This window comes from Brachionichthys hirsutus, chromosome 6, assembly GCF_040956055.1.
Source record: "Brachionichthys hirsutus isolate HB-005 chromosome 6, CSIRO-AGI_Bhir_v1, whole genome shotgun sequence".
Taxonomy (NCBI): Eukaryota; Metazoa; Chordata; class Actinopteri; order Lophiiformes; family Brachionichthyidae; genus Brachionichthys; species Brachionichthys hirsutus.
In genome coordinates, this window is record NC_090902.1 from 7,378,684 (window position 1) to 7,391,271 (window position 12,588).

The 12,588-nt window shown below is 43.6% G+C and overlaps 1 protein-coding gene across 1 annotated transcript in view; it reads right to left on the reverse strand.

The window, feature by feature from the left end:
* Positions 1–8,125: 8,125 nt before the first annotated feature.
* The window catches only part of LOC137895222 (protocadherin gamma-B4-like), a 75,395-nt gene continuing 70,932 nt past the window's right edge, over positions 8,126–12,588 (reverse strand). Inside the window, exons 3-4 of the mRNA XM_068740705.1 lie at positions 9,583–9,680; positions 8,126–8,409 (exon numbers count right to left, since the gene is read on the reverse strand). Coding sequence (XP_068596806.1) covers positions 8,126–8,409; positions 9,583–9,680 — 382 coding nt within the window. The remainder of the gene's footprint in view (positions 8,410–9,582; positions 9,681–12,588) is intronic.

A 12,588-nucleotide genomic window follows, 5' to 3' on the forward strand; every position in this document is an offset into this window, starting at 1 on the left:
AGGGAGGACTGGCAGGGACAGCAGAAGGGCTGGGACACTCATCTTAGTGTCCCTCCCTGCTGAGAGATGTGTTATTGTCACAAAAACCTCTTTCCTTTTTAATTTCCTCTTCTTCCTCTCTGAAATCAACATTAAATATTTCAATTTTTTCCCTTTTCCTCCATCTTTCCAACACTTCCCAATGTTCTACTCATTGTTATGCTCCCACCTCACCTTTTTGTGCTACAGGAAGTCAATTGCAGCCACCGCTATGCCTCTCTACCATGTGTCAGAGAGAGGAGGGGACGGATGGTGGCGGTTGCCATGGAAACTAGGAGTCTGTTGCTCCCCGACATCATCTTGTTGTTGCACAGCGCAGAACGGGCACATTAATATTTGAGCTTTATGGACGCAGAGAGACAAATGACATAAAATGCTCTCTGGACCTTGACTGCAACCCTGGATGGAGAAACGGGGGGGGGGGGGGGGCGTGCCACAGAAGGAGACTGACAGACCTCCATTTTATTTAGGGCAGAGAGCGTGCTGTTTGATAGCAAAGAGGGGAAGAAAATAGTAGAGACAGTGAGAGAAAAACCAATTGTGTGTAGGTGTGAGGTGGGGTGGGGGATATAAAATTATTTTGACCACTTAAATTAGTTCTTTATTTTAAGAGAAATGCATAGTAGATGATGGGAGCACAAGAACAAAGGAACAGGGAGGGAGGGAGGGAGGATGACGTGCCATGAGAGCTGTAAATTAGGGCACTTGAGCTTGTTTTTTCTCTTTCCTCCCTCCACTTCTTTTCTCTTGAATTCTCGGACTGTCCTGCAGTATTTACTAACTGGCCCCTGCTTTCCTGTTACTGTCGTCCATCGACATACAAGTAAACAAATTAGTCGGTATTAGTCGATCGCAACAGAACGTTATCTCAAGGGGTAGCAGGGAAACACAGAGCCCATCTTGACCCACGAGAGCAAGCACTTTGGTGACAGAGGCAAGGAAAAACTTCCCTTTAACAGGCAGAAACCTTGAACGGAACCTAAGGCTCATGGTAAAAATAGTACACAACCAAACCGTGAAACAAGCAAACAGGAAGTGACACAATACGCTCACTGGGATACGTCAGTACGTCGATCCTACACAAAAAAGACTAATATGGATCGTGGGATATGTTTTCTTGTTTATTTGTTACAGTAATATTATGTATTGAGCATATATATTATCGGGGGCTGCAGCCTGTCCCAGCTGATTCTGGGTGAGCGGTGAGGTTTGCTCTTGCAGGCCACCAGTTTATCACAGGTCTGAACACATGGTGAGACAAAAACAACCACATTCACTCCAACAGGGAATTTAAAGTCTCCAGTCAGCACTGTTGCATCCTTTTGAAGTGTGAGACAGAGGTGGAGCCAACTCACAACATGCCACCACGCAGCCCATATCTACATCTTTATCTGTAGTAATGATCGTTCCCTGGCACGTCTTGTATTACAGTATTACCCGTTCCCATGGTGAAAACTTAGACTTCCAGCTTTGCGAGCTGCTAAACCCAGCAGCAGCTGTCCCAGGGTGTCTCAGCGTGAAGCAGAATCCCTTCTGTCCCCACGATGTCCAATAGTGTTTGATTAGCTACAATGTAGGTAGTTGTCGCTGTGTTTCTCATGCCATTTGTCTGATTGTCTGTTTGTGTGTTTGTTAGCAGAATTACGGGAACAATGCGTGATGGATCTTGATCGGGGGGGAAAAAAACATCTGAAGATGGGTCTTGGTCGAACTTAGATTCCATTAACTTTTGAGAGCAATCCGGATATATATTAATATACAGTATATATATAAATTAATCTTAAAAAATTACCCTGAAATATCCACGTAGCAGCTGCACCATTTCCATGGCAACACCTGTCGCCATCACGCTGAGCTGTCGACATGCCTCTGTGCCAGTGTCTGCGTGCCTGAGACGGAGACGCTGCACATTCACAGCGTGTCCAAGTCCTGCGACACTCCTTTCTATACTAATAATCTGCCATGTGCAAAATATCATGCATGGACTACAGCATCCTCCATGAACACTGTCGCCATCAATTTACACACGCACACACACACACCTACACGCACACACGTACACACACACACACAGGGCAGCAGTGTTGAACATGCAGTTGTAATATTAAGAATGCATAAAGACCATTTTAGGCTTTCCTTGTTAAATAGAGAATTCCCAGCATTCTCTCTTCTCCCTCCGTACTCAATTCCTTCTCTCTTCACTCTGATGGGGGAATTTTGTGTTTCCATGACAACCACAGTGGTGGAGGAAATGGATGATATATTCTGCTCTGTCTGTGCTTGGGGGTGTGGCAGCTGCTGCTGAATCCGGGGGGGGGGGGTGCACGGCTCGTAAAGAGGGATCGGGGTTCTGGCTGAGGGTAGTTGTAGCTGTAGAAATGAGGTGGGGGTCGGAGATGGCCTCAAACCACACTGCACCAGATGGAGGCTTTTGATCCTCTCAAAAGCTGCACCTTGTTATCGATTGAATGGAAAGGCAGACATTGTTTGTCGTTTCCTCTACATTACCTTTAATGTCCTTGACGTGACCCTCGTGATCATATTAATCAGCCATATTTTCTCAGTTGCTCTCTTCGACCTGCAGCAGTAAAAAATAATAATGCGGCATTTAAGTTTCATCGCCTGAAATCAAACTCTCACCGTCTCCTTCCCCCCTCCATTCCTCGTCTCCCGTCTGTCTGATTTTCATCCCCCAGCTGAGAAAACAGGTCCTAGAACTCTTGGCAGTGAAGATGAGGGCAGGCTTTTCATATGAAGAGAAAAAGAGTTTGCTGCTTTGAAAGCAGGCATTGTGTTCTTCTTCCACATTGCTCCAGTTCCATTGCTGTGGTTTGGTTGTGCAGCCAACACATTACTGTCTCTTTAAATCAGGGCTCTGTTGGCCTTAGTAGTCTTAGTAATGCTCCGGCTCCAGCGCTGCTGCTTCATGGCCTCTACTGAACTCAGCTCTGCCTGATGGCCACATTCCTCTCTGCTGACACGATAAGAGAAAATAGGCAGTTATTCAAGAAATATGTTAAACATAGTGTGCTTAGAAATGCAGAGAGAAGGTGCTTTAAGCAACCAATCAGTGGGTATTACTCAAATTATGTAGATATTGTATAGATACAAAGTCTGGGCTATATATATTTGTTTTAGAATTTACTGCGTGTGCCACATAATTAAAAGACTCCATTCCTTTTCTCCCTGTTAAGTCTTAATCAGGAACATCGCTCTGCCTCTATATGGAAATAAATCACATCCCAATGTTATCTGTTTCTGTATCTGTTAAACTTTTATATTTAATCTCCAATAACCGTGCTGTTTGGATTCAGGCCATGCAGATGTATATACATTTCTCCTCAGTCAGTCACTTGTTATCAGATTAAGCTGGTCTTTATCCGGCCTGTGTTTCCACACAGCAATGCTCTGTCCTCCAACATGTGGTGACCCAAAACTGCAGAGACAGCTGCAGGATAGGAGGCAGGCGTGAATTGAGTCAGGGGGGGGGGGGGGGGGGGGCAGGAAGTTAGAGGGGAAGGACAAGGGACAATGTTCCTTCCAGTCAGTGACTACTGAGCATGGAGCATCGGGGAGGCTCGGAAACTAACTTCCTGTCCCGGCACAAGCAGCTATTGCATCACATCCTGTTCTGGCACCTGATAGCCCTGGCAGTTCTGCTCCACTTTCTGCTCCAACTTGGATGAACTACAATATTTATTTTTTTACGAGGCTACTCCAGATTTTTTTTTTCCCACTTCTCTATTACAAAATGTATTTGAACGTTTCTGACCACCGTGCTCCAGTTTATCTGGCCTGCCACGTGCCTTATCACATGTACATCCAGAATGTGACGATGCTTTTATTCTCTCGGGTGCCCGAGCAGTCTGACTAATGTGATTACAGTGCACAAACAGTCTATTGTCAGCTTCCAGACGACAAGTCACTGTCTGTTTGTTTTTTTGGCTGTGTGTGTGTCACTCCATTGTGTATGCCACAGTGCATATAATCAGTGGGAATGTGATTAATTATGTGCGATGGGGAGGCAGGCTTTAGGAGGAAATTAAAGAGCAACTTCCCTGTTCTGCTGGGTCTCCCTTCCAAGAAATGCTTGACACATGGGGACAGTAGGAGCTCTGAATCACGGGATGACAAACGTCACCCGATGAAGCAAAATATACACTAAAGGCAAAGAGTTTATGTACACAGTAGAATACTATAAATACTACTTCTGTTTCCTTTAATTGTTACCCAAAGTTAATATATTACCCTCAGGTGGAAGTTGTAGTTCTCCAGTGAGTCAGTCTGGGACAAACCCACAGTGTCCGCTCTGCCATGTTTCCTGCATGCGTCACCATCAGGTTTGACTATTGACTGAATAAGTGTGTCTCCCGGCGGCTCATTCAGCCCAGGCAGGGCGATCCAATAATGGCCACTGCATAGATGTGTAATGAAGATGTGCAGAACAGAGAAAACCAATCAGCAGCTGCGGCTGACAGTTGCTGTGGCAACAACATAACACAATGAGCGAAGGCGGCCATTTTGGGTATGTGAATCTGCGGTGTTTGATGCGAGAGTGCTCCTGTGGGGGAAAAACCAGACTATTGAGGCAAAATTATTTGGGTTAACCTGAAAAGGGAAATGCTTAATAAGAAAGAAAGAGATTTTTTAAATTTAGAAATGAGTGGAAATATGTGCTGGACCCCTCTGCTGATTCACATCGTCTGCATCCCAGCTCTTTCCTGCCACCCCCCTACATCTGCAGCAGAGGCTGCTCCTTTTGTTGTGCTCGGTGACGTCCTGTGGGCTATTTTTAGGGACACATATATATTATGCCTTGTGAAAAGCACGATCAGCCTTAGCAGGTCGCCTCGTTCTCTTTGGTGGCCCAAGATCTGTGAGAGGAATGCAGAATAACATGTGGCTCTGGAATAATGAGTCAGTTGATTAGACATGAGTTAAAGTAGAATGATCTCTATGAAAATGGATCGTATTATTTCGATGGTTTCCTGTAGTCTGGTTTCCATTAATGTATTTGGCAGACTTTATCAGATCAGGCGTTTATATAGCATCAATTTACAGATGTTGTTGGTGAATTCTCTGCTGGCATTAATCATCTACAAGGACAACTAGGCTGACATGTTTGTAAGTAAACAGTGATGCTTCTAGCTCTCATCTGAACTACTGATCCAAACTAAAGATAGCATCAGATATTACATTTAGCAGCTTAGACATTGTTTTTCTGTGCAGGCCAATACTTTTCCTGACCTCATTTTCTTTTTTGCGGTGACTTTATAAGCAACATGTGGCTCATTTTTGTTCATGCTTAATAATTGAATCATTTTGTCAACAGAAATGGCGTGGCAGCAAAGTTTCATGTCTCTTTTTACACGTGACAAGAGGCACATTATTGGATATACTATTTGGCAGCCGCATGCTGTTTTTGTGTGGTTTCTTTCCCCAACACCATAAGAACCTGAAATGGGCCACAGATACAGCAAGGCTTCCTGGAATAGGAATGCTTCATTCCTGGTGAATGTGGGTCACACAGACAAGAAGCAACAGTTTTTATTTAAAAGCACAACACAGATAAAAAGTTTTCTTTAAGTGAGTCTCATGAATTAAGTGATGCTCTTCGTTATCTCACTCAAACTGGAGTCAGCATGGGAGTTATCCGTTAGCACAAAACAAACCACACATACACACACAAAAGCGTTTTCTTTAAATGATTTCAGAATATTTTTATTTGAAATGTCAGTGTTCAAGAGAAAATAAAACAGCAATATAAATATTAGCATAAAAATAAGAGTAACACAGGGATATAGCGAGGGGGCTAAGCATTTGATAAGAAAGATAATACAGCAGGATAGAGTAGTTAATTCAGCAGCGGACGGACTTACACATATATAATATTTATAATCATTTATTCATATGGACAGAAAGAGAATGAGAGGCATTCTTTCACAAATGCACAAGAAAAAATCACCGCAAAAAAACATTAAGATGTTACAGAAGGATAGAAACAGTTCCATATTTTTTGGGGGGTTTCTATACAGGGTGATAAAAGGTAGTAGAGAGAAAATGAACATAAAAATATGCGCAACACATATCACAAGTTAACTAGTCTACATGTGTCACGTTGTGTACTTGTCTAAAGTCATCTTTAATTCAGTTATTTACACTGAAGAGTTAGTTGGCTTCCATGGTGCTTAGTTACTACATTGCAACACAAACTGTTGAAGAACATCTCAGATTTTTTTTACATTTATTTATAATGTTTTTTTTTTTTTTTTAAGATGTGGTTTTCTTATTTTTCTTGAAAAACAAAATGCAACACATTCCAGTAGTAAGCCACGCCTTGTGGAGAGGGACTTTTATTTTGAAAATGTTAGACATGGTCCCTACTTTACAAACAACTGGCTCATACCATCGACGGGACTTGTGTTTATTTACAGCGGGAGAAGAGCCTCACAGGAGCAGGGCGTGCAGGGGGGGGGGGGGGGGGGGAGTGGTACAGAGGCTAAGGCCCCACTGACTCTAGTGGAGGACGGATCGCTCAAAGGGTCTCCAGTGGCATCTCCTCACCAACAGGGTCAGCTGTGCTTGGCTCTGTTGACCCCTACCTGGGTCAGTGCATAAGAGATAGTTTAGGGGTGGGCGGGTCAACAGTGGTACCCTCTGTACATTCAGTGGGTAGAACGGAGGTTGTTATCCCCACCCAAGGTGGATAATGGTTCCACCTCAGTCTGTATACCCCTCACCACACCCCCTTCAGCCCCCCCTCCCCTGATGGAGCCTGCATGCTGTCTTTTCGCATGCAGTTGTATCTGGCCAAGAGGCCGAACAGACAGATGGACGGTTGGGGCAAGGGACGTTATTTCTTATACAAACAAATGTTCTAAGCTATGGAATCATTATCTCCCCGAAAAATGTTACGGTGTCAAGACGTTTCTTCAGTTTCATAGATAGTGAAGAGAAATACTCGAGTGGCTTGCAAAGTCTCTAGAACGACTCGAGTTTACCACATCTCACTAAGAATAACGTGAATACTACCCTTACATCATCTTATCACAATATGAACAGTGCAGGCTTCTTTGTTTGGCTCTCAACGTGGGGCAGTGAGAGAGGGGAGGACACAAGCTGAGCGTAAAGAGAGGTAGAGGGTACAGGGCAGCACTTCATGGTTTTGCCCATCTAGTGGTTTCACACAAGAAACGATTCCCTCCTGTTGGACCACATGCATGGACAACAGGGACACAACCGCCATGCCAACCTCTGCCAGCCCTTCCTCTGGATGCATGCTCAGGTCATAAAAATATCAGGAGATTCAAACCCTAGTAATTTCCCATTTGTTGTCAATGAGATGCTACATGTGCATTCTATTGACCTGCGATTGGAGAGAGGGTAAACAGATTCAGGGTGTCCTCCTCTTTGCTTTTGCAATGCATACGTTTGCAACTCTAAACTAGAATAAGCAGTTTGAACTTCAAAGAGCATGCAGAAGAGTTTGTAAAAGCTGTCAATCAGAGCCTCGTATCCACAGGACCCCGCCCAAGACCCTGCGAGGCTGACCCTATGTAGGACTCTAATGGATGGCACCTAGCTTACGTTACATTTTCTAACTTTCCGTCAGAGGAAAACAGCATAATAAATCAAACATGAAAGACATTAACGTTTCATCTCTCAATGCACTAGCCTCATCATCCCAGCAAAGTTCCTCACACTGAATCTCTTTATCCAAATGAGTTTGAATTTGCAAAAAAACAAACAAAGGATAAATCTCTCTAACATCCCATACCCTGCCAAAATGATCCACCAATGAAGATTACATGAGAAATACTAAATACATGACCTTAAGCACAGCTTGGGATATCAACACCTGTAACGGCCTTCAGCACATTCAAATTCCTCAAGACACTCTTTTAAAGAAACATCAACATCGTCCATGCTGTCAGAAGTGATGTGTTGACATTATTCTGACCGTGGCTCGCACGAGTGACCACAGAGCAAGAAGATACCTAATGGGAAGGGGGTGTGGGTGATGGCGTTCAAATTCTCAATTAGATCAGACTGGGTCTATCATTCCTTCACCTCTTCCAGTCCGACTCTATTTCTTCTCCTTCTTGGTAGACTTCTTCTTGGAGGCAGGGGTCTGGACAGCCTTCGGCGGCTCGGGTTGGGCAGAGACCTGGGGAGGGGGCAGTGCCTGCTGGGTGGCCTGCTGGGCTGTGGCCTGCTGCTGCTGGGGATTGGAGGTAAGGGTGGCCGTGCTGCCGGGGATGTAGACGTTCTGGCGATAGTCGGGCACATGCTGCAAGGTGAACTGGGGGCTGTAGCGGGTGCTCAGGCCCATGGTGCCGGGTGCCAGGGTGGCTGTAGCCTCGCTCACTTCTGGGGGGAAGGGTGACAGAGTGGGGGGGGATAAAGGGTGAGGAGGGAGAGAAGGGAGTGGAGAGAGGGATGAAACTTGTTAGATAGGAAGAAATATTTAGGATGACAGTGTTGCGTTAAAGTAGTGAAATGAAAAAAGGTCTAAAAAGGAGATGAAAGATATTCCTTTTAAAGGTTCTGTGCTGCAGAATATATTTAACTGGAGGGAGATTAGAGGAGAAAGAGAAACATGAGCTGTGTTAGAAGATGGTTGCGTGTGCAGATGGAACGACGAAGCCTCCCCAGAATATTCCTTTGTATGTCTGATCTTCCATCGTGAATGTGTGCGCATGCATGACGTAGCTGCTGAGCTCACAACTCTTCCACAGCCCCTGCAATGCAGAGCCCGAGACACAAATGACCCCTCCCCCATCCCGAATTCCCTCTCAGGCTAAATCTTATAATAAACACTGCCATGGCAACCAAAATGGTTCCCAAAGTGCCATCGCAGTGAGCAGGATGCATCATTATTTAACATGTTAACATGTCCTTTCATTCCTGATGGCAGTAATGGCTCGGATCCTGTGCTAACATACAAGCTACCGCGAAACTCAAGGCAGCTTTTTCTCTTTCCATCCCTCAGTTTTTCCCCATTTTGCACCATGTCCAGCATCTAAGAGGTGAAGGGTGTGTCTGGGGAGACAGGAAAATGGGAGCGTCGCTACTTAAAATAACTGTGGAAACAATGACTTGAGCTTATTTTGCAAGACATTTTAGGCTGAATTTGTCCCACAATATCTCTGTGAGCTTATTTGTATTTTGTTGTGAGTTTTTACACAAGCTGAGGTTGTGGAATGTGGAAATATTTGGTTATGAATGATCCACAATTTGTATCTATTCTTCTGCTGTAGAAATATGCATTTCTCTGTTATTCTTCAGTTCAACATACAGTTGTACTGCTAATCAGAGGAAGCGAACGTAGTAATAATCACTGTTTTACAGAATATGAAGCCACCAATATGGCTTCAGATTATCTTCAGACAACACCAATGTGGACACATGGAGCTTTATCAACGAGCTAACCTAGGTTTCCTACGACCAAACAAACCAACGCTTCCCACCCACGACTTTGCTAAAAATGGATTTGGAGATGATAGAAAAGGAGGAAGATGATGAGGTGGGTACAGGACTCACCGTTAGCTGCAGCCATCAGGGCCTGGAGCTGCTCAGCCTCAGTTGGGGGCTGGGGCCAAGGACCGGTTCCCATGGCAACCTCAGGTCCTCCAGTTGCTCTGTGGAAAAAACAAGGAGAAAACAAATCTGAAAATGTAGTGTGGTGTGTCCAATTCCAGTGTTTGCATGTTCTGAACTTGCTGGCTTAACATTTGGTGATTCATGATGTAAAGGCAAAGCAACTGGACAGCGTGGTACAGCCTGAAGAGACCTCAGCAAAGATAACAAGGAGGATGTATACTTTACAAAACAGGGTGTGGCGCACTCTTAAAGACAGCCCTGTTAAGGCATAAGCAAATTGTGTCTGCACACAGACACACAGTAGCAAAGCGTGTTTCCATTCACACACAGTAAGCCTACAATGTTCACTCTCTTTGCAGCATGAGCACGAAAACTGCACCGTCTAGTTAAGTAAGCTTATTAAATATTTAATGATCATACCTTTAGAGGAAATACCCGTCTGCGTAGTCCACACATGCAGTGATCACTGAGCACTGATCATTTCCATCTGGGCCAACTTCACCTTCAAAGGCTTGTTTACTTTAAGTCTGGAATTTGCATGTGTGGGCAGCAGAGGAGAAAGCAGACCTGCAATCTATTATGGTTACCTACTTATTTACATCCCTCACATGTGACACGCCGACTCAAGCGCTAGAACGACGACTGGGACAACCAACACTTTAGCCGCAGCTTTGCCCCTGTTCCTGAAGTGCTGATAAACCTTAATTTCTGAACTTTTAATTGTGCTGCTGCATGTTTTTTATTTATTGATTTATACTTCTTGTACACTAAGTCAACAAAGACCTAATAATGCCATTTTAATTCCGTGCAAATCCAGTATCTAAACTGTATCGAAATCTAAAACCAAATAGCCAGCTTCTATAATTGTTGCAGAGCATTAAGAACACAGAAGCTTGAGGCAAAGGTTCTGAAGTAACCATTCAAGAAAGGAGATTTTTTTGGGACACATTTGGGATTAGAAGTTTCAAATATCCTAACAAATATGGGCTGCGTTAATAAATTGGGATAGAAAGATTGTAGTTGGGATAATTGATTAAAATACACCATCTTTACTAGGGATGTCCTGATCAGTCCGAGTCATTTGATTTTGAACCGACACAGAGTCCCGATTCGATACTTCTATAATACATTTTTTTTAAATTGAAGAAGAGTGAAGAAACGAATCCAGGATGTCCCTATTTTTTATTCTATTCATCTTATTTCAACATTTAACTCTTAAACAGAGCACTTCTGTGGCGTAGCTCGAATATTCAAGTAATAAATAAAATACTTTTTTCACTTTGGACTTGGACAACAGGAAATATTAAATATGAATATTTAAAATAAAATAAACAGCAACTCAATCGCAAGGTTTTTGTCATCGACTTCAAAATACTTCCACACGCAGACATACTCGCTCACGTGATCGGATCGGATCATCCCTAATCTTTACCATTTAAAACCACAAAATCTCTTGGACAAATTAGTCACCAGAGAAAGTAAAGGACACAATGAGGTAAAAAGTGCAAAGGAATTCTAACATACAGGAATTTGTTTGAGAATAGGTTGCCAGATCTTATTGCCAAACCTCTAAACTGGTTTTCAGCTCAGTGCCAAAGAGAGACTCGAAAGATGTGTCCCCTGTGCCAGACGGAAAATGAGAAACAGGCTGGGCAAAAACTCTGTGAGTCGAGTCATTCTCTGCTCTAACACATCACCTCAGATAACATGGAATGCTTCATTTGTGCTAAATTAGCACCTCTCTGTACTTATCACATCCTGTGACCATGTTAAGCACTTCCTGTGGTTAGGGTTATCACTTCCTGTGGGCAAGACATGAAAGGGATATCCTTTGTTGACCAGATGGCCCATGGTTTGTCTTCTACAATGTACATAATGTGATTTATTTCCTGCCTGGTGTTTTACAGAGACATTTTGAGATACAGTAATAACTTCAAAGTCTTACCAAAGCCAATAAAGACAGTCACATGTCTCACACACTGGCTTGTCCTAATGTTGACCACAGTCATTTACCATAAAGAGCTGCTTACTTCATTGAATAGCTGTTTAGTCCTTAGGCATTTTAAAGAAATGAATCGTGGGAGAGCTGTCTGCATTTTTTTAGTCCCTGAAGTCAATCATTGGACAAATCAGATGATGCTGCTGTGATGTTAAATTACTACCATCACGGACATAATCAATTGCAAAACATGACTATATGTATAGCACACATACAAGGTTGAACAAATCTATAAAACACTGCACGCAAACTCAAAAGTGTCACAATCCTTTTTTCTATGCCACAGCAGGCATTGTGGCCTAAGCACATTGATCAACAGACCCCATCAAACTTTCAGGGAGACTAACAGAAGCTATGGGTTAGGTACATCTACACACAGCACAGCATTCAACTGCAGTGCACTAGCTAGAATATTTTAGAGACTCTCTGCCCTCGTCAGCTGATTTGTGATCAGGTCCCTCTTTCACCAAATGAGTGGACAAAAGTGAACACCGATCAGCTGCTGAGGACCGAAAGCCAACCATTCTGTATGTCTAAATTGGTACCTTGTCCCGTCCTTCGGCGTCCATCGTATGTGTGTACCGTATGGCATGTGGGGACTAAAGACACAACAAGTTATACAGTCTGAAAGAACCATGGTGTAGAAATATTGTGCTGGAGATCTCAGTGGAAAATATGTGAAGTCTGTCATGCCAATTTAAAACACCACAGATGGAGAGAGTCAGCTTTCCGCTTCTTCACTGCTAACATGAACTGCATCCAATGAGTCCAGAAGCCTGGAGGCTTCGTAATGACAGCGGTGCGTGTCTGTGTCTCTAACATTTTCCTAACTCGACATAACTTTCAGCTGCAGCTGGTACGTTTCAGAGAGAAGCCTCGACTCACAGAATGTGTTGTGCAATCATTGTTGTGAGAACTCTTACTGCATGTGCTGCATTTCAGCTGAC